Here is a 27,999-nt window from a genome sequence, read left to right on the forward strand (position 1 = left end):
TCTATTTGTCTGCAAGTGGATGCATCATAATAGAGCGGAGCAGAGAACTTGTGGGTCTTTTTCAAACTGAGTTTTTCATCTGCTCCTGAGTCACAACGATTTGGATAAAGAAATACTTAAAAATGCAGTTTTTATGTCCTATATTTTCAGAAAAATGCCATAAAAACATGTTAAAAAAATATTTTGTACCTGAGTGAGTGTTTAGGAAAATTTCTTTTGCTTTCACTTTGTCATTTGCAAGTTGGACAAAAAAAATAAAACAACGTTCAGATTTTTGCGACCTATTTTGCTTTATCAAGTTAGGTTTAGTTTCCAAACTTGATTAACTGTAGTTTCAAATAATTTAAACGTTTCCTATTGCAGCATTTTTCTTTGTCTTATTAGTAAAAAATTTATTTAAACACACCTGTACTAGAATCCTGGACTTTTATGTGGTTAATGTCAAATTTGTATTCAGAAATCTTGTTAAAATTGACTTCCTTTGTGGGTTGCATTGAAACACCAACAGTAACCCACTGTTATTTGCCAATTTAATCTTTAGAGGCCCCTTCTGATAAAAATTGTGTTTTCTACATGTTCTTGTGGCATTTCTCTTATGATGAAGAGCATATATTAAGGATATTTGGCTTAAAACTGCATTTCTGAGTATTTATTTGTTCAAATCACTGTGAATCAGGAGCAGATGAAAAAAATGCAGTTGGAAAACGAGCTAATTTGTGATGTAGAAAATGCAATAGGCTGAAACTCACAAGTGAATTTCTAATGAACTCTTGCCGCTCTACAGAAACTATGTTCTAGAAAGGGACAGTTTTTATTTAAATTTTGGCTAAATCCGACGTAATCGTAATTAAAACATTATTAGGAACACTTAAGTAGATTTAAAAGATGATTGGAGTGGATTTTTAAATTTTCAGTCATTCATTTTAACATTTGGATCTTTCTTCTTTGTAGTTTTTTGGATGCTGCTTGCATCAAAAACAAAAACGTTCACATTTTCTCCCTTTCTAGAAATTATCAGCTCACAACTTAAACCAATTAATTCCTAAAATAATTCTTTGCTATGTTTATTTGCTGAAATGCACATAATCAAATGTTTTTCCACCATCAGCTTCATTATCCTTATATGTCTGTATAAGAGTAGAAAACACTACTTTACAGTCTGAGGTTGTCTTTCTTTAGACGTAACAGCTGTTCAGGATGAAGAGCTTTGAATCAATTTCCAGGAAGAAATACATTTATTATTGTAGACATTTTCTAATGAACAACAGTCACTCATTGGAAAAATATCCTCTCATTTCACACCTCGCAGAGCAAAAGTTCCACTAAAGATGTCAAAATGTTTTTCAGAATTGAAAAACAAAGAAAGTCTTTTTAAAAAGACGTTTCAGAACTTTGTGTCCTCTCAAACAGCATCACACTTGTCCTCCCTCTTTCATCTGCTTGGGCTTCTTCTTCCTCTTCTTCTTCTTGGCTGGGTTGCTGTCAGACTGTGTTTTGCTCTTCTTGGCAGGGCTGGACTCTGAAGCCCCAGCACCTTTGGCAGGTCGTTTTTGTTTGCTTTTCTTGTCATGCTTCTTTTTGGCTTGTCCTTTCTCTGCTCCTGGTTTGTTAGCGGGGGCTGCTGTGTCTGAGGCTGGTTCCAAAGCAGGTTTATTGCGGTTTATGCGTTTTTTTGTTTCTGGCAGAAAACCTTTTTTCTTTTTGAGAGCTTGCTTCTGCTCCGGCTCCTTGTCAGGCTTCGTTTTCTCAACTTTGGGCTTCCTGGAAAGGTTGGAAAAGAGTAAAGGTGATCATGAAGGATTTGAAAAACAGGGGAAAACACTGCGAGTGTGAGTAGAAATGCTGTCAGGAGGGCAAATATACTGCTCATTTGGCTTGTGAATGAGGATCGCATTTGTAGAGAGGTTTAAAAGGACACTGGCGGAACGTACATCACTCCAAAGAGCTTCATCACAGCCCAGTACGTGTCCTCCAGCTTTCCGGTGCTCTTCAAAGAGGCGGTGCTGGTCAGGGACTGCAGGGTCGTCTGGAGGGAGTCCAGGTCCACAGACAGCTTCTACAGACGGCGGAGGCAGACAGTGAGTCTGGACAGTGACCGTAATAACTCTTATCCCCTCATGATCTCATCCCACCTACCTGCAGATGAACAGTTTTGATCAGGAACTGGCAGAGCTCCAGGACTTTGACCATCTTCTCTTTTACCAACTTGTTCTCAATTTGGTCAGCCTGTGCAAGAATCTGAAAGACAATTAAACAAATTCAACCATTTTTGTCATACAATTCTGTTTAAAAAGCCTAATGCTACAATCACGCTGAGGATGTGACACACATTCAAGAACACGCATGGTGTTCACACTTGACAAGCAGAGAGGGGATTCTTCTTCTTCTTCTTCTACTGTTTATTACAGCTTGTTTGCCACCTACAGCTGGAAGAGTCTTGGTGCAAAATGTCAAAGCAGTGCAAGTCTGGCTCCAGGCTTTTTCATTCACAACTCTGTTCCGATGTATGAAGGATTTTGCTGTCACATACTTAGAGGCCAAAAATGGTCTCACAAATTGTGCGTAGCTACGCGTGAACGCAAGAGGTTTGAACGCAGAACGTGTATTTATGTTCGTATTTATGTGTGCAAACATAGACTTTTCATTGAAAATAACCGCTTGAATGTGCATTGCCAAAAACGTGGTGAACGCAGCTCAACTGCTCACAGATATTTAATCTCGACAGAACCATCAACATATTTTTTGATTAACTTATTAGGAATATTATTACTATAACAACAAATATAGCATGGTGTGTTTAGAGCAGGGGTTCTCAAGAAGCGGCCCGGGGGCCAATGGCGGCCCGCGGGAAGATTTTTTGTGGCCCTTAATTAATCCTAATTGATTTGTTATTGAACCAGCTGAACATTGCTTGGAAAAATATTGTTTTGTGGTTTCTGGCGACATCTGCAGGTAATTACACTCTGTGTTAACGGTACAGTGTATTAATTTCACCACAAGAGGGCAGACAACATTTTCTATGTCACCGCCTCTGCGAAAGGAAGAATTGGAATCGATGCTCTCATAAATCAATATAAATAAATTACAAATCATAAAAACTAGGACAAATTTACCGTCGAGGAGCGCAACAATAAGCTCCAACAACTACGAGGCTTTGCTGCACACCAGAGGTTTACAAAAATGGCTAAATCCAGTGACGCTGTGACAGAAGCTAGCTGTAGCAAGCTCTTAAGTGATGGGGAGTTTGTAAAAAGAATGTATGCTGAAAGAAAAGGTTTGAAGAAAAAAGTCTGTCAAATGACATAATTACTAAACGAGTGGAAGATCTGCGGGCAGCAACCTCCGACCGCAACGGGGAAAACATCTGGAGGGCCTGGTTAATTGTACAAATGACACTTGGCCATTAAAGTTATTAAAAACGACTTTTTTCTGTTTTCACCAAAATTGGCCCCCGGTCTAACGTCAAGTTCCTAATTTGGCCCTCCGCTACAAAAACTTTGAGAACCCCTGGTTTAGAGGTATTATCCCCTTTATTGATGCTCAGTCTCCCTCACAGCATCAATCTTTTGGGGGTTTCTAATGACTCACAACACCTAATAACCTAATATTCTCAGACTGCAGTTAGGGGTTATGGAGCAACAGGGAGCCAATTAAAAGACAGGCGACACATAAGGGGAAGTGTGGTCATGCTAGCCAATCAGAAGAGGCCCTGGATCAACAAAGACGAAGAAACACCCCAGATGCTTTGTTAGGGCGAAAAAAAAATTGGTTTACATTGTGAATAAAGTTTTTAGAGTGTGTGCTAAACTTCAAGCTGATGTAAAATAACATCAGCTTGATGCCTTGAAATCATTAAAAATGGCCTTTCTCAGAAAACAAGAGTCTGATGAAGATCTGATTTTATGGATGTTTGTTAAAGAATGACAAGAACATCCAGTCTATGCTCATAATGACACATCAATAAAAGCAGCTTGACGCTCAAATGAAGCACTTTGTTTTTCATCATTAAAAGCATTCAGACGTCGCTGGAGTGGCTGTTTATTGGAAAACACAAAAAATAAGCATTTGATCTGTTTAGACACAAATGAACAAGAACTCAGAGAAAAGTGGACTGAGAGATTGAGAAAAACGTGCAGAGGTGAAGAGGTTTAGGAAGGATTTACAGAGGCGCGTAATTAGATGTGTGTTCACCCTGGAATGTGGAAAGGTAGAGGACACACGGAGGGCAGAGAGTGGATCGCTGCCTCCTATCATTAATCACAGCAGCTAGAGGTCTCATAAACTTTCTTTACTAATATAATTGAAATTTTCAACAGCCAAAGGCATGATGGTGTTTCAACGATTGAGAACGTTTAGTTTCAGAAAATGTGAATTTAATCAGATTCAGAGGATTAGAGAACAAATCTCAAATTCGTCTACATTTTAAAATGACAAACTCTAGATTTTTTTTATTTTTTTATTTCTTAAGCTGACAGAGGGAGGCTCATTCTTGCTCATTCTTGGGTACATTTCCGACGATGCCGATGCTCTTCAGCGGTGGATAACTGAGGAAACTTACCCCTAACAACTGCTCGGACACTTTCTGACAGAGCGCCGTCCATTTGGCGCCGCTCAGAAGCTGCCGGACCTCGCTGGCCTGCATCCCTCGCAGCACCAACACACACGCCTGACCCTAAACACACAAAGCAAGACGCACACAGAGGGCACAGAAACAAACCAACGTGAGTCACTCTGCTGAGGTTTGCATAAAGGATGGGATCCGTTCATCAGTGAATCATTACTGTTGTGGTATTTTCTGAGTCTCAACGTATTTATCAGAATCTTTTGGAGAAAGATGTGATGGTTATGAGCCCAGTCCAATCCCATACACAGCTCATGTCTGCCTTTTTGAGTATTCAAGTCTCTTTTCTCGGTTTTCCAGAGGTCATAATAAAGAATTGGAATAAAATTTAACATTTAAAATCACAGAAAAGTAGTTGTTGGGTACATTAATACATTTGGATCTTTTTAGTGTGGGCGTAAAAAATAGACAACTAAAGTGCTTGAGAGGGAAAAACCTCAAATCCTAAGCAGTAAAGCGATATTTAGCCCCTAGAAAAGAGCGGTTCAGTGCACTCGCTTAACAGATTCACTATATATGTTGCTGAAGGGGAAAGACTCATTTACATAAAAGACTTTAAAAAAATGAATTTACATTTATTGTGTTACTTTGCTTTAAGCTATAAACTTTCTAAACCCTGAAAAAAAGTGTTGAGATCATGTTTTTGCACCAAAAAATGGGAATTAAAAGCAAATGATTAATGCTGATTATTGCTGCTATCATTAAATCAGTACTTAATATCAATAAGTCTGGGAAATGTAAAGGCTGAAAATGAATGAAAGGGAAGTACGGGGGGGCCTTGTGACTGCATAATGGGGCCTCTGGGTCTTATTTTAAGAGCTGGAATTACTGATTAGATCCTACAAAACACATCTGAAAGGCCGATTTTAGTAAAAAACTGGAAAATTTGGACCAAACTGACCTTAAAACCACAAAGCTTCTAAAGTAAAGTGAGGACTCGCTGGTATAAATTTAAGACTGATTTTAAGGACACAAAGATGTTCTAGGGTTTTTGGTTCTTTTTTTGAAGAAGATTATTTAGATATTGATGAATCCTAATAAATCAAAACTAAAGGATATGCTTCAAAACACAAGTGACCTGCGCATAATCCTCCTCCTTTCAGTCAAAATAATGTTTTCAAACCAGACCATTCCTCAAAGCAAAGGACAAATGTAAAGACTAAAATCTTAAGAATAAATGTTTGTTGATGTTCAATAGAGGGAAATTAAAAAAAAACAGTTTTTCCTGCTGCAGCCTCACTAACGACTATTCATTAAACTCAGAAGCATCTTGTGTTTTGTTCTGTTTTATCAAAAAAGTAATCCATTAGTGAAACTATGAAATGCACCTTAGCTGTAACCTTAAACCCTAAAACCAACACAGAGCTAAAAAATAATAATAATTCCTGAATGGATACAATTCTACAGAAAAACGCCTAAAAACAATTACATTTTTTAAATCTAAAACCTTTACCCTGTCATTTTATAAGCCTGTCTCAATCAGGGTAAGAAACCCACAATAATTACATAAAAGGTTGAACATTTCATAGTAATAGCTTACAGCAAATAGATAAAAACACACACAGTGTGTCAATTTATCGCGTTAATCGTGATTAATTATTCAATCTCATTTTTGTGTTCTCAAATATAAAAAACAACCGTTTACTTGCATGAACATTTTATTTGAACTGGGCTAAAAATGTGTGAGTGCACGTGTTGGTATGTGTGCCGCGTCGCTGTGGTGACGTCGTCAATGTGCGACTTTGTAGTTCTTAACAGAACTAACGCTAAACACAGCCACACCGCCTAATGCTGTTATCCATTATGTAAGGGATACAGCCAGTTCCTTATCATAAATGAATGGGGTATGTGGAGGCCTCATCGCATTGAACGGTAAAAACTGTTTAATATTGTATGTCAACATGGATGTTATGGATTTCATTTTGTAGTTTGGGGTCAATATTTTAAGGTTCATTCAGAAAAGCGTTCATTGATGTGTTTAATTTCCTAAAAACAAAAACCAAAAAAACACCTTGGTGATGCTTAAAAGTAAAGGTTGGAAGTTTATGATAATAAAATTTCATAAAGCTACTTTTTGTTCTTTTTTCATCTTTTACTGCATCACAATATCATACATTTAAATGAAAGTACCTCAAAATTTGTCTTTTTGCAGCAATTATTATGTTTCATTAAGAACAGATTAATTCAATGAATTGATTACAGATTAGGATTAATTGCAGCAAAAAATGAAAGGCATGACAGCACTAAAAGCCATGCGGTTTCCTCTAACACTCGCCTCCCTATAGGATGTAGGTGCTGACTTCATCAGGAGATTCTGGAACAGGGTTATCCAGCCCTGTTCCTCTGGGAACCCTGTCCTGCATTGGTTTCAATCCCACCCTGCTCAAACACACCTGCCTCTAATGGCCGCCATTATCAGGCTTCTGCAGAGCCTGACGCTGAGCTGAATCAGGTGTGTTTAAGCAGAGCAACATGGAAAACATGCAGGAGAGTGTTCCCCAAAGACCAGGGCTGGGGAACACTGATCCAGGGTCCAAAGCAAATATGATCTATGGAATCCAACAATGTCCGCCTGATTTTCTCCTCATTTCTTTGGTTAGAATGATGGGTTTTTACCTGCTGATGGTCCCTGATGCCAGATGTGATGTGCTGCACGGCTGTATCCAACAGGTTCACACACAAAACCTGCACGAAAACCCACGGCCATCAGTTACCGCAGCAGCCTGACCCACATTTAGGTTTGCTTTGATGAATGCACGCTTGGACTCACAGGAAATCTGTTGAACAGGTCTGTAAACATCTGAGAGGTCAGAGGGCTCTTCCTCCTGCTCAGGAAAGAGACCAGAGCTTCTCTGAAGACACCGGTGACCCGCTCCACGTCCACTTGGCCCATGAACGGCAGCTAAACAGAGAGGGACACATGTCAGGGTTTCTTCACACCTAGCAGGGCTGCAAAATTTCCTTTAGGTTTAACATTTATTTCTTTATAGTCTACAATCTATACTTTCTGGTTAAAAAGGTTTTTTACATTTTCATAAAATAATTCTTCTCAAATTTACAGTCTGGGTTTTTCATTCTCTTTAATACAATCCTGATCTGACCCCATAACAACCAAGCTACTATTTTTGTCAAATGGATCTAGTTTTATCCAAAAGAAATTCTGTTTGACTGTTGAGTCATAAACTCTGATAATAGGATTGATTATATTATTGTTCTTTCAAGACTTTCAGAAGGTTTCATTTTGTTCTCTTTTCTTCATTTGTGAATAAAAGCTTTTCCGTTGAAAATGTCTTTTCTTCACCCATTTTCCAAAAGCGTATGTCAGACAGCTTTTGTTAAACAGATTCTTTTTGCAAAAAGTTGTTCAGAAAAACTACGCTTATTGTTTTTGCAGATTATTAGCATTGGTTTCATGATGTAACAAGTAAATAAATAAAAAAATAATCGAACATCAATTTTGGGATTTTCTCTTTAATGCAAAGATGTCCAATCTTTTTGCAAAGAGGGCCGATTTGGAGAGGTGAAAATAATTAAATCATCTGTATAATATAGTATAATATAGATATATAATATAGAATTTAGTCAATCACAATCAAGAAACTGTACAACCAGATTTTCCAAAGCGCTGTGGGCCGCATAGTATTCATTTGGTGAAGGGAGTCAGTGGGTTGGTGAAAATTTGAATGCGGGTCGCATTTGGCTCATGGGCCGGACTTTGGACATGCCTGCTTTAATGCATTTTACCTCTTGTCGTAGTTTTGACCTGCAATGCCATCCTTTCTGGGAAAAGTGCTAAAGAAATAAGCTTTACTTACTTACTAAATGTTTTTGAACTAAAGGCTTTCCACCTCAACAAATGAACATTTAAAATATACTAAATGGATTTGTTTTAAAGCAACAACAAATACTAAAGTAAAGGAGAAGATTCCTGTGAAGATGACAGGTGAACCAAAAGGAGGCCAAGTAATCCAGGACACTTCATGACCCAATAAAAATCCAGGAACAGACCTGACTGCTGAGCACCCAAGACACTCAGCAGGTATGAACGGCCTTAGTTTTGACCCCGAGGTAAAGCGAAACCTGCAGTTAATTTACTTTTGTTTTAGATTAAAATGAAAACAGAAATAAAATATTTATTTATTTATTTTATAAGAGTATCGGTAAAATACCGGATCAAAAAGCAGTATCAATAAGAGTAGTAGTACCGTTAAAACCTTAACGATACCCATCCCTACTCGAATGATCTGAGCAAGGCAACAACATGAAAGGAAGTCAAATAATAAACCTACATTGTGTCCTGTGGGTTTCTGAGCCTCTTTGGCTTCGACAGGAAGAGCTCCTCGCAGAAGTTTCACCAAATACAGGCATGCACTGAGGAAAGGAGAGGAACACGATCAACATGGAGTCTAACTCTAACTTCAATTTATACTTTCTGTCTCTTTTTACCACAGGCCTATTTTTTTAAACCTTTCCAAATGACAGTGGAGACAGGATTCTACCTGAAGTAGTAGAGACTCAGCGAGGAGTCGGACAGTTTCTGGCATTTGGTCATCAGCTTCTCCAGCAGGTCATGCAGCTCCCCCTGCCTGTCACCTGCGGTTCTGCAGTAACTTTTAGACCTACAGAGCTGGTTCCTGATAGAAAAACATGTTTGTGCCCTTTAATCAACTTCATCCCATTCAAAATACAAATGTGATCAATGAATGAAGCTTAGGGGAAAAAAAAGGAGAACAAATGTTTGACATTTAAGTTCAGACTACAAGAAACTCTGCTGATAGATCAAACTTTCAAACTTTATTTATAAAATAGCGCTTCTCATGCACTTTGTGCAGCTCGAAGCGCTTTAACACTAAAAACAGTAAACACACAACATTACAATAAAAACCCCAACCCACCCTTCACCCTTCCCACACCCCTCCATTAAACCACATGACCCATGGCTCCCACGTACAATGAAATATGACTATGTAACTGTAAAAGAATAAATAAATAAATAAATAAACAAGTATGGCTTAGCTCTGCTGTGAGGAAACAGTATCTGGGAATCCTTTCATACCAGGAGCCAGCCCGGCCACCGGAACATCGCCACAGTGCCCACCCAGACCGGGACAACACCGGGGTCCCCCTCACAGCCAAAAGCTGTAAAATTAGACCCCAGCCGCCCCAGCAAGGGCAACAACTGCAGCAACAACCGCTGACCAAGCCGGCAAGCCCTGGAGGAAAAGATCCCCTCAAGAAACACTGGGGCTAAAATCATAAGATGCTAAAATTAAAAACATAAAAAAGAAAAAACATAAAATTGAAAATAAGATGCATAAAATTAAAATAAATACATAAATAAAATAGCCTATACTAAAACTAATAGAATAAATTAGCAGTTAAAATCAACTAAAAGCTAAATTAAAAAGGTGGGTCTTGAGCCTCTTCTTAAAAACCTCTACTGTCTCTGCGGCCCTGAGGCTCTCCGGAAGGCCGTTCCACAGGCGAGGACCGTGATGGCAGAACGAAGCCTCACCATAAGTTTTGGTCCTCACCTTGGGAACAACTAAGAGGCCAGTACCGGAAGACCTCAAGGTCCGCGAGGGCTCATATTTTAAAAGAATATCATTTAAATAAGAAGGCCCAAGACCATAAAAACATTTATAAACCATTAAAAGAATTTTAAAATCAATCCTGAAACGCACAGGGAGCCAATGCAGCGATTTTAAAACCGGTGTAATGTGTTCCCGCCCTCTGGTTCTCGTCAGAACTCGTGCCGCTGAGTTCTGTAGAAGTTGTAAGTTTGAAAGAGACTTTTTGGGTAAACCAGAGAGCAGGGCATTACAGTAATCTAAACGACTGAAAATAAAAGCATGCATTAGCACTTCTGTGCTGGCAAGAGAGAGGAACGGGCGGACTCTGGCAATGTTTTTGAGATGATAAAATCCTGTCTTAACGACATTTTTAATGTGTGGGATAAAATTTAGCTCAGAGTCAAAAAGTACGCCCAGGTTTCTCACACATTGAGAAGGTTTAAAATTATGAAGATGTGGTAAAATCATCTCTCTCTTGTCTTCAGAACCGATGATTAAAACTTCAGTTTTGTCCTGGTTGAGCTGTAAGAAATTTTCTGCCATCCACAACTTTATATCTAAAATGCAGTTTAAAAGAGTGTTGACAGGTTCCAGGTCATCAGGAGACACGGCGATGTAAAGCTGTGTATCGTCAGCATAGCTGTGAAAGTCAACGCCATGTCTCCTGATGACCTCCCCAAGAGGCAACATATACAAATTAAAAAGTATTGGCCCTAAAATTGACCCTTGGGGAACCCCACAGCTTATTTCGTGGATTCCTGAAGAGCACATATCCATACTTACATAAAAGTGTCGATCTGTCAGGTAAGAGTAAAACCACTTAAGAACATTTCCAGAAAGGCCCACTAGACTACTAAGTCTGTCTAATAAAATCTGGTGATCTACTGTATCAAAAGCGGCACTAAGATCCAGTAGCACCAGAACAGAAAGTTTCTGTGAGTCGTAGTTTAATCTTAGATCATTAACGATCTTTAAAAGAGCCGTCTCTGTACTGTGGCTTTTCCTAAAACCAGACTGATATTTTTCTAAAATTTTTTGGGCATTTAAAAACTCATGCAGTTGAGTAGCGACACTTTTTTCTATTATTTTACTTAAAAATGGTAAGTTGGATACGGGTCTATAGTTATCCAGATTTTTTGGATCTAATTGACTCTTCTTCAGAAGGGGCCTCACCACCGCCGTCTTACAGGCAGAGGGGAAGACCCCCGTCTGAAGAGAGCAATTTACTATATTTAAAAGCTCTGACTCAAAGAATCCATAAAATGTTTTAAAAAGTGAAGTGGGAATGGGATCTAAAAGGCAGGTTGTAGTGTTTACTTGGGATACAACTCGACCAAGCATCTCTGCATCAACCAGGACAAAACTCCCCAGTGTTTCTTCTGGTAAAGACAATGCTGGAGGTCTGTTAAGATCAGTGTTTTGCATGGATGAAATGTTTGATCTTATGGCATTGATTTTACCCATGAAGTGGTCTGCGAAGTCCTCACATGCAGCATTAGATGATGGCATGGAGGACTTGTTGAAGTCTTTGTTTATTAAAATATCAATGGTTTTAAAAAGAAATTTGGGGTTGTTTTTATTTTCTGAAATGATTTTTGAGAAATAGGAGGTTCTGGCCCGTTTAACTGAGTTATTGTAGATTTTGAGTTGTTCTTTAAAAATGTCTTTGTGAATTATTAATTTCGTCTTCCTGTATCTCCTCTCTGCTCTCCTGCAGTTCTGCTTCAGACCCTTAATGTCGTCAGTCTTCCATGGGATTTTAGGAGTGGCTTTTAATGTTTTTGTTTTGAGTGGAGCCACTGCATCTATGGAAGACTGAAGTCTGTTATTAAAATGATCAACAATAAAATCACAGGGTGCAGGTAAAATCTGAGCAGGAGTTTGCTTAAAAACATCAATAAAACTTGCAGCCACTTCAGGAGTTAAATACCGTTTCCTCACAGTTCTCACTGACGCTTCCTGCTGGATTTCACTGGTGACAGTAAAAAAAACACACAATAATGGTCTGATATGGCCAAGTCAACAACAGAGGACACCCCAGTGGACAGACCATAGGTAATGACCAGGTCCAGGGTGTGTCCTCTGTTGTGAGTTGGCTGTGTGACATGCTGCTGAAAATCCATGCTGTTTAGAAGATTTAAAAACTCGCAGGCATAGATATCATTACAATTGTCAACATGCAAATTAAAATCACCAGTAATTAAAATCCTATTGTACCTAATATGAAGAGATGATAAAAGTTCCGAAAATTCTTCGATAAAACAGGAAGGAGGGGTTGGTGGTCTGTATACTGTGACAGTTAAAACAGGTGGGTCTCCAAAAAGAAAAGCATGATGCTCAAATGAACAATATTTACAGAGTAAAATATTTTCAGATAAAATTCTTTTGTGAGCAATCGATGCTGTACCTCCACCTTTCTTTCCTCCCCTGATTGAAAATAAAAAGTTAAAATTAGGTGGAGAAGCCTCAGTGAGAATAGCTGGTGCATCAGAGCCAAGCCAGGTTTCAGTTAAAAACAAACAGGTTAAATCATGGTCTAAAATCAGATCATTAATGATAAAAGACTTATTTAAAAGTGATCTGACATTTAATAAAGATAAGTGATTAAAGATGTTTTTGTACCTGAAGATATCTGCAGCTCTCCGGAGGAAGTCCTGTGACTGTTGGTCGCTGGACGAGTTCATTTCTCTGTCGATCACATTCAGCAAAGGCTCCACCAAACTGACAACTAGAGGGTTGCTGGCCTGCCGGGTCACAAACACTTCCAGCAGGTCCAGCACCTAAAGCCAAGTAGAAACATTACTTCTTTTGGACCAGCTGGAGAGATTTTCCTTCAGGTTTCCAGACTCTCCTGAGAAGCTAAAGTGATTTTTCAAATTAAAGGCCGTGTCAGACAGCCGGTACTTACATTTCGCATGGATGACAACTGGTCATACGTGAATATACGTGGAAAAATAGAGACATGCTGTGGTCTTTACATGACATTTTCACAGATGTATCACGAAGGAGCCACATTTTTAACCCCGGGAGATATAACCTCGATATTGACAACAAGACTGCTGGAGGGGTTAAAGATTGGCTGATTTTTTAACCTGTCACGCAATACTCCAATCGCACATGAACCCTACGTGATCATCGCGCTGTTATATGCAATTCCTTAAGGATTCGGGCATCAAACACCTATTTTAAACATGATATGTGCACCGTATACGTGATATAAGAGGTATAAAACAGTGGCATATGCGTGAAAAGTCCATTAGACATATGCAGACATACATGGAACGGTCGTTGAAAGCCACAAATTTGCAATGTATCTCGCAAAAATCACGCATAATTGCATATAAACTAAATAAAATATACACATAAACTGTGTAGTTTTAAACCAACCAAAAATTTTGAACAGCACAAAACCAAATTCACATAAAGATCGGTCGGTGGAAACATCTGGGCAGATCGACGAATGGAAGAAACACTGAATTATGTGTGTCACACGTGTATCCAAATGACATATGTGGAAAATGTGCAGATTGTGTGTAGCAGCAATGTGACACGGCCTTAAAGAAGAAGTACCTTGATCTTAAAGTCCAACACCAGACTTTTCTCTTTCTGTAGTTTTGCCTTCTCGTCCTTCTTGGCCTGAATCCTTTTCTTCTGCTCTAAGAACAGCGCCGACAGGCTTTGGTCCAGCTTCATCATAGCTTCATCATCCAGATCTTCATCACTGCTGGCATCCTCCTCAGTGGCCTGAATGTAAATAACACTTTGACCATGATACAGCTCGTATCTCTGCATTTCGGTCAAAAACACAAAATCACTGAGGTCTCACCAGAGCGTTCTGCTGCTGGAGAACCTTCATGAGCTCCAAGCGGAAGTTTTGGTCCACCACCTCCTCCCCCATCTGCTCCTCTTGTTCATCCTCCAGCATTTCTGCATCGTCGCTCTCCTCTTCCTCAGAATCGTCATCTGACCCATCCGACTCCTCATCCTGTCGCCCACGCAAACAAAATCTGGTTTTATGAGATGGAAAAGTACAGACACAAAAATGAAATGTCCGCCAGAAGATGAAGAATCCACCTCTGTCTCTTCCTCTTCTTCCTCATCATCCTCTAGTTTCCTCTTCTTTGTTTGGTTTCCGTCGTCAGTGACGACCACAGCGCTGTTCTCCTCGCTGTTCTTATCCGGATTCAGCACCTGCAAAATCAAAACTCTGTTAATGATATTTGGAAATCTCTAGAAAAAAGCAAACTTTCCGAAAAAATACTTTGAATGTGTTTTCATTCACTTTACGCCTATTTATAGAAGATATTTTTCCATTTACTGCTCCTTTACGGTATTTTATCTTTTGTAATGTAATGTGTTTTACTGTTGTTTATTCTTGTATTGCATTTAGATTTTAATTTTATGTTTTTTAGGGAGACAATTTTACCATCAGTCCTGGGACAGCAGATGAAAAACAGCTTTGTAGCCAACTCTGGTGCATTGGCAGCAATGCTTTTTAATTTGCAATGTCCTTGTCAAAAAAAAAAGAATAAATAAATATTTTTTATTCAGTTTATTTAAAAAAAAAAACAAAAAAAAAAAACCCACCAATTTACATCTAGCAGTTTTAACAGTACCTTATAAGTACCGGTAGGTCATTTATTTGATTTGTATTTTACATGGTTCCTCTTTAAGCTACAGTGAGGTCAATAAGTATATCGGGGGCGACAGTGGCTCAGGCGGTTGAGCGGGTCGTCCAATGATCGAAGGGTCGGCGGTTCGATCCCCGCTCCCACCAGCCAAATGTCGTTGTGTCCTTGGGCAAGACACTTCACCCTCCTTGCCTCCAGTGTGTCTCCACTGGTGTGTGAATGTGTATGAATGATACCAGTGATGGTCAGAGGGGCCGTAGGCGCGAACTGGCAGCAAACGCCTCTGTCATTTTGCCCCAGGGCAGCTGTGGCTACAACCGTAGTTACCGTCACCAAGTATGAATGAGGAGTGAATGAATAATGGCCACAATGTAAGCGCTTTGAGAGTCTGGAAAAGCGCAGAAAAATCCAATCCATTAATATTATTTTATTTGATCACCCTGTGATTTAGCAAGTTCTCCCACTTAGAAAACATGGAGGGGTCTAAAATTTTCATCATAGATGCATTTCCATAGTGAGAGACGGAATCTGAAGAATTGTTCAGAAATCACCTTGTACGATTTTTTTAAACAATTTATTTGTGTGATATTTTTTATGTTTCACTCTTTATTCAGGTTTAAAAATTAAAAATTTATGAGAAAAGTGAAGACAATTCATTTTCAATAAATGCAAAACTTCAAGACGGCTGGGTAGCTCGGTTGGTAAGGTGGGGGCAATTACCATTTCAATGGCGAGCAATTAACATCACCCAGTGGGGGTGCTTGGGCAAGACCCTTAACGCTACTGCCTCCCCAGCGCGGTTCGGCTGCAGCTCACTGCTCCCCCAGGGGATGTGTCAAATGCTGAGACGGATGTCCCTTCGACGGATGTCCCTTCGTTCGATAAATACAGTATAATAAAATAAAATAAAAAATAAAACATTTTAAATAAAAAATTAAGCTATACTAAAAAGTACGTTCTGACCAACTCTTCTGCGTTCTTGTGAGTATAAATCTGCTGAACTTGGAACAACATTTTTGGATGGATTTTTGAAAAGAACAAGTTTGGAGGCAAAAATAACTATTTGTAGACATTAAAACAAAAGAAATTAGCAGCAGTTTATGCTTGATATCTTGTGAACAATATTTGTGTTAAATTCACATTCAAACACTCAGATTAAGTTTTTTTTTATCTTTAGTCATAATTTACATTCATAGGTTGGGAAACTGTTAAAAATGTCTAATCAGTTCTGACTTAAAGCAGCTTTGTTCTAATTTTAAGGAAAATGCTTGGATGCGAATATCTGAACCGTGTGATCATTTTGGATCATCTGTTAGCCCCCAATAGTTTAAAACTTTACTGTTCAGGTTTGGTTGAAAGTTTCAGCTGAAGCTGCAGGGATTCACAGGAAGCATGCGCTCATAAAAGCTGCAAACAAACGGATCACCGCAGGAGGTGAGATGACAGGAGCGGGATGGAAATCCAACATCCACAGCTGGAAGGTGACAGAGACGTTTAGCGTCTTCAGGCCGTGTTTGTGGTTTCACATCTGAGAACTTTTGGGATCATTTGCCAAAAAGAGTCGCTGAGTTTTTCTTCTCAGGATGATCGTTTATGATAATCTGAGATCCATGATGCCTCAGAGCTCTGCAGGCCGCTCATTTTTATGCTTTTGAAACCCGATTTGATAAATAAGTGACTGGTTTCGTCCTTTATGTTTGGCTGAGTGACTGACATAAAAAGGTAAACAAGGAAATGCGGTTAAATCTTATTAAACAGATTCATCATGAGGACACTCCAGTGAAATGAATTTCTAAAATGAATCTGGACGCCGATGGATGTCTCACTTACGTCCAAGATGGCGTTGAGTGCTGCTAGGTTGAGGTGGGGGCAGATGGAGGAGAAGACCGTCCTGCAGACCAGCCTGATGTGTCGGCTCGGCTGGGACAGCAGGGACAGGAGAATATCCACCATCACCTCCACCCACTCCGGCTCCTCCTCCTGCTCTGCAGCTGTTAATATAAAAAGCATTTCAAATCTGTGCATTTTTAACTTTTTAATGTGATTTTTGGAGAGGTAGTGCCTCCTTCCATCACCTTCAAACATCTTCTGGGAGAACCAACCAAAAGATGGTTTTTTTAGGGAGTTTTATGATGTTTTTCTGTATTTTAGTTTCATTTTTTTGCTATTTTTTTTATTTTATTTTTTCTCTTTTTCTACATTAAACAGCAATTTGGTCATCTGTCATGTGAAGAGATGACATATTAATAAAGTATCAATTCAAAGTCAAGTTAAATTGAATTATTTCTTTAAGCTAGAAACACTTATTTGTGTAAAAACTTAAAAAATGAAGATTGTGTTGATTATCTGTAGAGAAATAAACATGAACTTAACAGCATTGATCTGTGAAAGCTGTGGAAGTGAACTTTTGTCATGTTGGAACAAAAACATGAGCACCAATCTCTGAGCTTTGTCAGACTGATGGTGAAATGTTCAACTACTGTTTGCAGAGATGGAAACAAATGTTAGCAAAACCTCTTTGTAGACGAGAATAGTTCTTGTCTTTTACCAAGATACTTTTCAAATTTCCTCCCTAATCCCCAGTTAGTGCATCCGTGCATTCCTCCTAGTGCTGTTCCTTGTTTTGTAAACTGCAAAGTAGTGGATTTTTGCAAAGATTTCAACCATTGCTTTTAAACAGTGAAGATATTTTAAGAATTTTATGACTTCTCTTTGCTCTACGACTTTCCAAATTTTTCTCAAAATTGCACAATGGAGAATTTTTTGTCTCATTTAGAGCTAGAATCTAGAAGTTAGGAAATTATCATTAAAATGAGTCAAAATCCTTTTGCTCTATACTCCCCACAATAGAAAAACTTACATTGAGACTAATGGCACTGTCATTTTTGGTTCAATTTCAGGGATGTTCATTTCAATTTCAATAAATGTTGACAAGTTAGCCTGGAATTTATTGTCATTATTTTGAAAACAAAGATTTTAATTTATGTTCTAGGAATAAGTTTTAGATTTCTTGAATATTTATGAGGATGGGTTAACTTGTACTAAGATGGTATTCTTATTTTGTTTATATTTTGTTCTAAAATGAGCCATTTCCACCTATTACACTAGCGTTTGTCACTTTATTAAAAATAAATAACTAGGTACACAAAATCTCTAGTGATTTTCTTCTTATGATAAGTCTTCTATTCCTATTTTTAGGCTACTTTTCTGTGGTCTAAGGCTGCCCAAATCTACAATTTTTATGGAAACTTACCATAGGTCATCTGCAAAAATAGTAATAAATATATACCGGTATATTTTTTATCCAAGTTTTCTTAATCAGAACATTTGTAGATACAGTAAACCCTTGTTTTTCGCAGGGGTTACGTTCCAGAAAGACCCCGTGATAGTCAAAAACCGTGAAGTAGAAACCTCTATTTTTTTTACAATTATTATACAATTAAAAACTCTATTATACATTGAAAAGAAAGAACAAACCATTTTATAGGCTCAAGCATTTGTTTCACAAATCAAAGTACTTTAGAAACGTTTTTTAACAAATAACTTCTGTTCTGTACTGTCAAATAATAATTTTAATCATCAATGTGAACAGAAGGCTTCAAATCGCGGAGATTAGCCCCGCCCACCGCGACCTGCGTAATTGGATTAAACGGGAGAAAATATAAAATGATGATTATGAAAAAAATACAAAGTACAGTCGCACAAATAGTGACTCGGGTGTATTTCACTGCTCTAAGTTCAGACTGAACGGCTGCATCCTGACTCCGCTCTGCAGATTTTTCTTCTTTTAAAGCCCGCGGTGCAGCTGCAGGTGTGTTTGTTCGGGAGAAGAACATAGTGATCGGCAGTTGGTGTCGCTCTTTTTTCTTCTTCGCAAAAACATCCTTATACACCGACATGCCAACATCAAGAGAATTTGCAAGTACATAATGTAAATTTGGCAAGCTGTTTTACGTACGAGTACATATTAAACTGCAACGTTATTGACGCACAGGTAGAGAAGAAGCAGAGTGGCTTTTTAGCCAATCAGAATGCAGAACACAATGCACGATGCAAATCCGTGATGTAGCGAAACCGTGAAAAGTAAACCGTGTTATAGCGAGGGATCACTGTATTCTTCGTAAAGTCTTCACTTTAATTACGTTTTTCTTTTGGCAAATAGGGAACATCATCGTTGGCGTTCAAAAATACATGAGTAGTAGTGAGCAGCATGTGTCTGAACTTTATTAAAATCCACTGGTAGTCCTACACTATTTGGATTTTTAGGGGTTAGGGTGTGCCAACTCAATAATTCCCAGCAGCCTCATATTGATGACCTCACCTTGCTTTTTCTTTCTTTTCTTGGCCTTTTTTTCCTGAGCTTTGTCCACGCAGGTTTGCAGGTCTTTCATTGTGTCCTGCAGCTCCTCAGGAGCCTTGGGAACAAACAAGGTTACCATAATTATCTCATTCTAAATCTTGCAAACGTCTGAACTCAGATGAGTTTACCTTGAAGAGATGCATGCCGAGCAGAAGGAAGAGCTGCTGAAAGGCGTTGCTCTCTGCTGTTGCACCTTTCTTTGCTTTCTTTTTCAGGTTTGTCACAGACTCCATCATGCTGGAAGGCGACATTTTCTTCACATTAGGAACGTGAAGTGTTATCAGTACATCAATAGCATCTCATATTTACATAAAAATGTTATATTTCTGCATTGGCCTGAATGAAGATGGTAAATGGCGTTTACTTATTAAGCGCTTTTCTTCTTTGAAGACCCAAAGCGCTTTACAGTCCCATTCCCAATCGCACACTGATGCACCAAACTATAACCACCAGGAGTAATGTGGGGTTCAGTGTGTTGCTCAAGGACATTTCCAGTCATTACCAAAGCGTCCATGAATGCATCATCAACGCTGCAACAGTATTCAATGTTTCAGCTGGTTTCCAACAACCTTTTGTTTTTATGAAACAAAAAAATTCCTTACTTTTTTTTTAAATTCTGTGTATGAATTGTATTCATTGTATTCTTTGCTGTTGTTTCTAAATGTAGTTTTTGCTGCCATAGATAAGTGAATTTCCCCATCGTGGGATAAATAAAGTCATCTAATCTAATTTGGTTATTTGAACATTAGCAGAGGTTTTGTTGTAGTTTCCATTCCACATCTTTCAACCCTTCGGAGTTCAGAGTAGCGTATAAAAGGCTTTTCGTTTTTTATCCATCGTTGATATTTGCTTTATATTTTACCTTGAAAAAGGTTTAGCTTGACTTGTTTTTCAGTAAGCAGTGATTGGTCGGAGTTGATCTGAGTCAATGTTTTCATTTGAACCAACACAACCAATCAGGAGTGAGCGTGTTGGAAGGCCACACCCCTACACTCACCACTTGGAAGCAAGCTGCACAGAATCTGTCAAACATTTTGGACGTGGGGGCCATTATCTCACACTTCTGAGGGTTACGCAGAGTTCTGCCTACGATTGTAAATTTATTTTGAAAGGAAAACACCTCGGATTTGACTTTCCAGACAACATTAGCAAATACAAGTTCCTGAAACCCAGAATGGATTCATCCATATGATAAAAAACGTAAATGTCCAGTAAAACAACAAGTCTTTAGTTGAATTCCCTTAATATTTTTTTGGGGATAAACTGCAGTTTGAGCTTTGAGTTGAGCTAGACTAGTATTAGTTATTGATAGCCATGATCTTTAAATGAAAATATCATCATTTCTGAAAACTCCAAGAGTCCAGCAGCAAATCCACGGCTCTTTTGATCAGTGCATGAATCAGAAGGACTGGGTCCTACCCGTCCCAGGCCTGTCTCTGCTCAGGGGTGAAGGGCTGGCTGGTCTGGACGTGTTTGGGGTGGTTCAGCAGGACATGGGCATACTGGGCCAGATGGTCGATCCACATGGCGCCATCCGCGGTTACACCCAGGACCCGCTTCTGACTGGCGGCGTTGCCCCCTTCACAGAGAGGCACGCGATGCAGTGATGTGAGGAGTCTGGGGGGGGGGGGGGGGGGGGGGGGGGGGGGGGGGGGAGTCCGTCAAAGTTAAAGCCTTCGTCACATGCAGCCGTTTTGGGGGGTGGCCACGCCTTAAGGGACGTCATGAAAATGGAGCATACAGTGGTAAGAGGAAGTTTTTTTCCATGTTTTCCACACTTTAACGTTTCCTAGTAAAAAAAACATTTAAATAAGAGTCAAAGACAACACAAGTAACAATAAAATGCTGTTTTTAAAATCATTTTTTTAAATTAATTTAATAAAACCTTTATTGCCCTGTGTGAAAAACTGATTGCCCCTTCTGCTAAAACATAGCTTAGCTGTGGTTTGTCAAACCGGAGTTCAAATTCTCTGGCCACGCCCAAGCCTGATGCTGCCTCACCCATCTCCAATCAAGAAATGACTTAAATGGGACCTGCCTGACAAAGTGAAGTAGACCAAAAGATCTTCAAAACCTAGACATCATACCATGGTCTAAAGACATTCAGGAACAAATGAGAAAGACAGTAATAGAGATCTATCAGAGTGGAAAAGGTTAAAGTCATTTCAAAAGCTTTGGGACTCCAACAAACCACAGTGAGAGCCATTATACACAAATGGAGAAACATGGAACAGTATTGAACCATCTAGGAGAGGCCGGCCAAGCAACATTACCCCAAGAGTGCTGTGAAGAGGTCAAAAAAGATCCCAAAACAACATCCAAAGAACTGCGGGCCTCACTTAACTCAATTACGGTCCGTGTTCATGACTCCACCAACAGAAAGATACTGGCCAGAAATGACCAACATGGTAGAATTCCAAGACCAAACCACTGGTGAGCAAAAACATTAAGGGTCGTCTCATTTTGAAGCTCAAAGAGTGAAATTTGGACAAATCCAGAGAATTTCCTAAAAACTTCACCTCAGATTAGTTTTTGCAAACTTCAGAGGGTTTCACGTTTGACTTTAACTCAGAGCTAACTATGACTGAGTTTAGGAAAACGGGTTCAAATCAGCATGAAAACAAACCAAAAAAATACTTCTTGGATTAGTTTTTAAGGTCATAACTCTTTTCCTGATTAATAAAAGTTCCAGCTATGTTCAGTTTAAATGAAATGTTTTTCTGAAACGGTCAAAAAGGACAAATAAATGTATAAGCTAAACTGTTCAAGTAGCTCGGAATTGTTTATCAGATTTACTAAAAATCTCTCAGTTTTAGGAATAGAAATGAAAGATAAAAATGTCTTTTCAGTTACAGAAACATTAAAAACTTTTGTGGAATCTTGCAAAGAAGATCGGTCAGAATCCCCTTCAGTTTGTCAGAAAACATTTTCTTTTTCTGACGGTGAGGAGAAAAGCTTTAGACTTACCCGAAGAAAGAATTGACCAGCGCCCCCCTGGTTTTATCATCCAGGGAAACGGAGAGCGTCTCTTGGGTCTCTTTGATGTCCTGAGAAACCTTTTTGGTGCTGAAGAAAGCGTGAAAAAACACAAACCTGGAAAGAAAAATCAGTTCAGATTTCTCCTCGCTACCTCCTCATCGTCACAAAGAGCTACTCTCACCGGGCCACATCCATGATGAGAGCCTCCTCCTTCTTCACTTGATGGTTATCGATGATTGAACAGAGTCGAGCAACGAGCCACTTTCTCAGGCGGGACACAGGAGTTTCCATCCTGGGAGAAGACGAGCAGCATTGTTCCACGCTTCCATTTCTCTGCATCACAATTTGCATGAATCTTCACGAACAAACTCACTCTGGCTGTACTTGTTGCTTGTCCTTCTGCTTGCGTGTGCTGAAATCCAGCAACTTTGTCATCTGAGGTTGCAGAAACATGCTCCTGAGCCACGCCACGTAGCTTTGCAGAGCTGCAGGCTGCAGGTGCTGCACCACCTTCCACACTGATGGCACCACGGGGTAGCCGTTGTTGGTCAGCGAGGAGAAGGCCACCACGACGGCGAGCTGTTTATCCGAGTCCTGGCAGTCCCTCAGGAAGTCCGACACGTATTTTTCCATCTCTGGGGCCAGTTTGAAGCGATCTGGTTTCTGGAAAAAAAGGAAAATGAAGAAGGAGTTCTGAGGAAACTCAACTCCAAAAGTTTATTTATGACACAATAGTTCAAGCAACGTAAGAATATGACCATAAACAGCATAGGCAGCAAAAATGACCAACGTTCCTGTCGCTGGTCAACAGATAAAAGTGATTTTTAAAGCTCTATATGTATTCTCTTCATATTTCAGGCATGAATACATGGGGTCAAATCAGGATTGGCTTGTGAAGGAAAAATCAGATTGACTGGTTTCTCGTGATAACGACATCTATTATCACGTCATCATGAGATAACAAATGTCGTTTTGTCATGATAAAGACTACACTGTGGCGTCCATCTCTCTCTTTCCCACACTAAGATGCCGAGATGTAATCTGTTTCAAGTCCCTTTACTTTTAACCTGGACCAGCCAATAAGGAGCTTCAATGGCAGGTAGGTTGGAAAACATGTACGACGTTCAACTCGGTCGTCATTTGAGGAAAAGGTTGGCCCGGCTGCACCTACAGTCTAGTGATCATGTGGTTGTTGTCGAGTTCATTAGTGATCAGAGGACAGAATGATGCATGAGAGGGGCAGGCAGGAATGACGGCATGTCACTCAAGACTTGGTCTTTTATCAGAAGAAAAAAAAATTAGGGTAGGCCGCTTTCAGCTTCCATGAAACAGTTTTAAATTAAAAGTAACAAAAAAAATTGTGATTTTTTTTTTGCAGTTTAAAAAGTTCAAGCCTTGTGATTTGAACACTGACCTGAGCAGACACTACATGTTCTCCATAGTGCATCATCACTTCTCCGGATAGAACCTCCTTCAGCTGGGATAAGGAGAGCAGAGGCAGGGCGCTGCCGAGCAGCCGGAAGCTCAGGTAACTGACAGAAACGGGAGGAACACAGGACAGCAAGTCAGCACAAACGTTCTGCAGAGATGCCAGAAGCAGCTGTGAATGGAAAAGTCCGAGCTTTAATCACCTAATCACATGTCAAAAACTAAAGGTCATTTATATCAGCGGTTCTAAGTGAAGGAAAAAAATCAAGCAGAAACAGCAGAAACGGACGTCTGCAGCAGATCACTAAGAACCTCTTTTGACTTTTCACCTTTCTCCCTTTAGGTATGAACTCACTGAGTCGGCCCGGACGGCTCCTTGAACATGCCCTCGGTGACGGCTTTGTTCCAGAAGAGCTGGAAGCTGTCTTCCTTCAGAGAGAGCTTCAGGAGGTCCAGGGCCACCGCTGGGAGAATCAGCTCCTTCTTTACCGAGTGCGCCGCCATCTTCAACACCTCGATCAGCCTAACAGGGACGTGGATCAGACGTTTCATTTGGGTCAAACGTGACCAATGGGGAGAAACCTTCACGGAGCTCCTGCCTGGGGACGTTGTCAGCATTGATGATGGTGGCCGAGCCCAGCAGCTTCTTCAGCTTCTTGGGTTTGAGCGATTGCGGGAAGCGCTGCAAAGCCACAAGCAGCAGCTGCAGCTGCTCTGGAGTGTTGAAGGCGGACGCCAGGTCAGACTTCAGGGCGCTCAGCAGGACCTCCTCAAACACTTCCTCTGGGATCTGATGGACGAGACGGCATCATGATGGTAAACGTTCAGATTGTAGTAATGAGTAGTTAAAGGAGTGACAGAGCAGCAGCTGGTACCTCTGTGAGGATGTCCATGATGGTTTTGGTGGGCAGGTCCTTCAGGTGTTGTTTGTGCGGGCTGAGGCTCTGGAGGAGCTGCACACATGCGAGCACCACCTGCGGCTCCTGTAGACACACAATGCTGAGACCACAACACAAAAACCTGTCTCCCCCCCAATATAGCTGTGATCTTCAAAGACCCACTCCAAACATCTTTTGAGAGATTTTCAAAGTGTCCCCAGTGGTCTTTTAATTATGATTATGCTGCTTGTAGCCAAAATGTAAAAAAAAAATCTGTTGTTTTGTAGGACATAGTCTCTGCAAAGCAGTAGTGGTTTATTAGAAATTCACCTCTGAGTTGTTATAAAACACCAAGAACACAATTTTCATTGAAGCGGTTTTTTATGGGTGTATTCAGACTGGAAAAGACCGTTTGTTCCAGACCCAGTCCGCTTAATTTTGTCCGGATGGAGTCCAAAAGTCTTAATACCCCCTTAATTATGTGAAATCTGTTGCTTTTTTTCTTATTTACTTCTTCTCTTTGACAATGCTTTTGTCTGCACGTTTTTTCCAAGAAACTCCATTTATGCACTACATTTGACTTTAAAACACCAATGTATCCATTCCTCACAAATGCAAAAAAGTTTTAACTTGCTATCCAGACTATTTGTAATAGAAATATTGTCCAAATACTCACTTGACAAAGTGAATTTACTAAGACGTTTTTAGATTTTGCACGAGTGCAAAAGTGCCGTTCCCCTGTTGCTCGCACATTTTTTATTGAAATGTAAACATTTATCACAAGATATCATACATGAGAAATGTGGGCGTGGTTGACAAAAAAACCTCTGTTGCTAAGGAAATCCAAAAATTTACTTTTGCCGATTCTTTAAAAAACTACATAGATCTGTTCGTCACACCCAGGCGACCCAAACATATAATGGTTGCTATGGAGAAAACAAACATAAAAGCCGCCATTTTAGATTTGTCATGTGCAGCTCTGAGCAGGTGTGGCAGGGGAAGAAGTAGGAATTGGGGGTTTGTAGCAGCAGGGGCCATACAACACTGATAGCGGCTTTAGTATTTTTTTGTCTTACCGCTGAAAAAACAACAACAAAAGCTTTAATGACGCGGCAAATGCTCACTTTAAAGAGTCGCCCGGACTGATGAAGAGCCAGAACACCAAACAGGTTTCCAAACATGGCATTTTTGGCTAATTTCTGAAAAACAAAGAGAAAATTCAGTAGTACAAAGGCGTCACACATGGAGAATTTGTTGCCTAAAGTGACCAGAACACAAAGACGGACCTTTTTCACGGCCTGCAAGCTGTGCTTCTGCTTGACTCTGTCGAGAATGCTCTGCAGCGGGATCTCTTCAAACGCAACCAAAACCTAAAAAACGAACACACGCAGGCTTGAATAGTTTGCAGCAGTTTTGGTGATGAGGAAACACAATAGATGGGAAATATGACAAACTGATTTATAAATGCTGATTAGGTGTACTGAATGCTGGTTTTTGATTAGGAAAATAAAATAGTTCTTTTCAACCTAGAAGAAATATTCTTTGACGTCTCGGTTCTAAATATTCTGAAATCATGTCAGCTGCTGCTGAACAGATGTGGATTAGAGGTCTGAAAAAAACCCTTCAGCAGTGAGTTCCCTCACCTGTCCCAACGCCAGGCTGAACCCCGGTCTGGCGGTTTCCCGTGTGTGGCCCAGTCCATCCACCAGCCTCTTAAAGGTGTATTCCAACTCATCTTTCTGCATAAAAAAAAAACACAAGAGTTCCTTTGGTTACAGTCACTGCCCTTCCATATATCCTTTAGCAAAGCAGAGATTCACAATTAAGGTTTGCAGGTGTCGTTTGAGCTTTGGTACGGCCCATTTTGTACATTCTTGTCGCCTTAAAATCCAAAAAAGGCCAGTAAAAATGTAAATAATTTACATGTAGATCTATTGGATGTTGTGGAGGCTGTGAGTGAAGCTTTATTATAATAGAAAAAATTGTAACAATACAAAAAAAAAAAAAAAATCAAAGGAATTTTTGAAAACAAAAACATTTGATTGTATTTGAATAAAGATTTGAAATATTTGGTCCGTCAGCATCACAGCATTTAAATGTCAAGATCAGACGAGGATGTCATGCTATTACAGCGCTCTGAGGGTCAAAGCAACGACTTGTGCAGCTGCAGCCCCATAGAACCATTATCTTAAAAAAGTTTAAAACTAAAAATATTATCTTCTTTTCACCACCAATATGCCTTCTTCACTTTGCAAAAGAACTTAGTTTCTGCAGAGCAGCAGCAGTTCATTAAGGATTTATCTCTGAGTTGTGCTTCAGAGTAAGCCTGCACTTCTTTCCCATCATGCCTTTGTTGACACTCTCTTCTGCTAGCTGTTACCCCTCACTCCTCCAACCTAACATCACTGGTGCAACAAAAATGGCGAGCAATCTTATCCAGCCACACAGCCAGATTCCAGCTGAGACGAGGAAAACCTAAACCTGCATGGATCTAGTCGTCTAGTTGGGAGCTTGTGGTTTGTTCGTTTTTTTGCTATGTTTTTTGTCTCAATCCCATTTTTTTTTTTTTTTGAAGTTTCAGTTGGACTCAATTTAAGGTCCAACTGCACAAATCATAAATTCTAGCAATATTTTAGCAACTCTTTTGGATTTGGAATAACAATGAACCATAAACTGTGGAGAATTTCAAAAAAAAATTACTAAGCAATAATTACTATAGTATTTTGTTAATATTCTTATTTGCTTCACAAATTACAAAAGATTAACACAAATGTATGTGACACTGACGCGTAAATAAAGTAATTACATGCGTGTTGTCCCTTCTCCAGAACTAAAAAAAAAAGTGTCTAAAGTTTACTAGCACTAACAAACACATGATATTTAAAATGTTGTTTATACTCCTCTAATGTGGTCTATTTAAGATAAAAAATAATGTATGACATGACACCTACATTGTATTTTACTTACTCTGTGGGAAGAAAAGGCTCCACATGAGTTTTATTGTCCAACAAATTATATAAATTAAAAGAAGTTATGGAACATAAGAAGTGTGTAAATGTATGTAATTTAAACAATTTAAATATAGTTATTGGAATTAAACTGCCGTTACTTTACGTTTGCCCAAAATAAATGTCATTATTCATATTTGGTTATTTTTCCTACAGATTCTTAAAATCCAGACTATATTGATAGGAGTCCAGCAGCAGCAGCATGTCTCTCAGCCTTCTCTGTGTCACTGATCATCACGTTGCGTCTTACATTTTTCCCTGTTTTCAGGTGCTCGACCAGGTCCTCCACCGCCTTCAGTCGGACTTCCTGATCCGGTTTGGCCAAGTCCCAGAAGAAGTCGAGGAAAACTCGGTTTTGCTGCAGAACTCCGGTCGGCCGGAGAGGTTCGGCTGTTTTCATCGCAGCTTCCACCATTTCTGAAAAACATCCAGCCCCGCTGCACACGCTGCTACAGGAACACGTGTGGCCGAGAGCAAGAACTACTTCCGGGTCAACCTGCTCCATCTTCAAAAATAAAATA

General features: G+C 39.6%; 1 protein-coding gene across 1 annotated transcript; it reads right to left on the reverse strand.

Moving 5' to 3' along the window:
* Positions 1–1,212: 1,212 nt before the first annotated feature.
* On the reverse strand, positions 1,213–27,999 carry mybbp1a (MYB binding protein 1a). The gene is made up of 27 exons (XM_011483909.3): positions 27,729–27,999; positions 26,114–26,209; positions 25,757–25,840; positions 25,595–25,669; positions 24,468–24,575; positions 24,192–24,382; positions 23,948–24,115; positions 23,579–23,696; positions 22,538–22,827; positions 22,346–22,456; positions 22,153–22,278; positions 20,605–20,802; positions 19,314–19,422; positions 19,147–19,240; positions 16,656–16,816; positions 14,269–14,385; positions 14,021–14,179; positions 13,765–13,938; positions 12,817–12,974; positions 9,121–9,255; positions 8,911–8,992; positions 7,392–7,523; positions 7,238–7,306; positions 4,559–4,672; positions 2,137–2,238; positions 1,932–2,056; positions 1,213–1,761 (listed from the first exon to the last, which is right to left on the reverse strand). Exons 1-27 carry the CDS (start codon positions 27,981–27,983, stop codon positions 1,413–1,415), a joined length of 3,900 nt encoding a protein of 1,299 aa, XP_011482211.2. The 5' UTR covers positions 27,984–27,999; the 3' UTR covers positions 1,213–1,412.

Source organism: Oryzias latipes, chromosome 14 (genome assembly GCF_002234675.1).
Source record: "Oryzias latipes chromosome 14, ASM223467v1".
NCBI lineage: Eukaryota > Metazoa > Chordata > Actinopteri > Beloniformes > Adrianichthyidae > Oryzias > Oryzias latipes.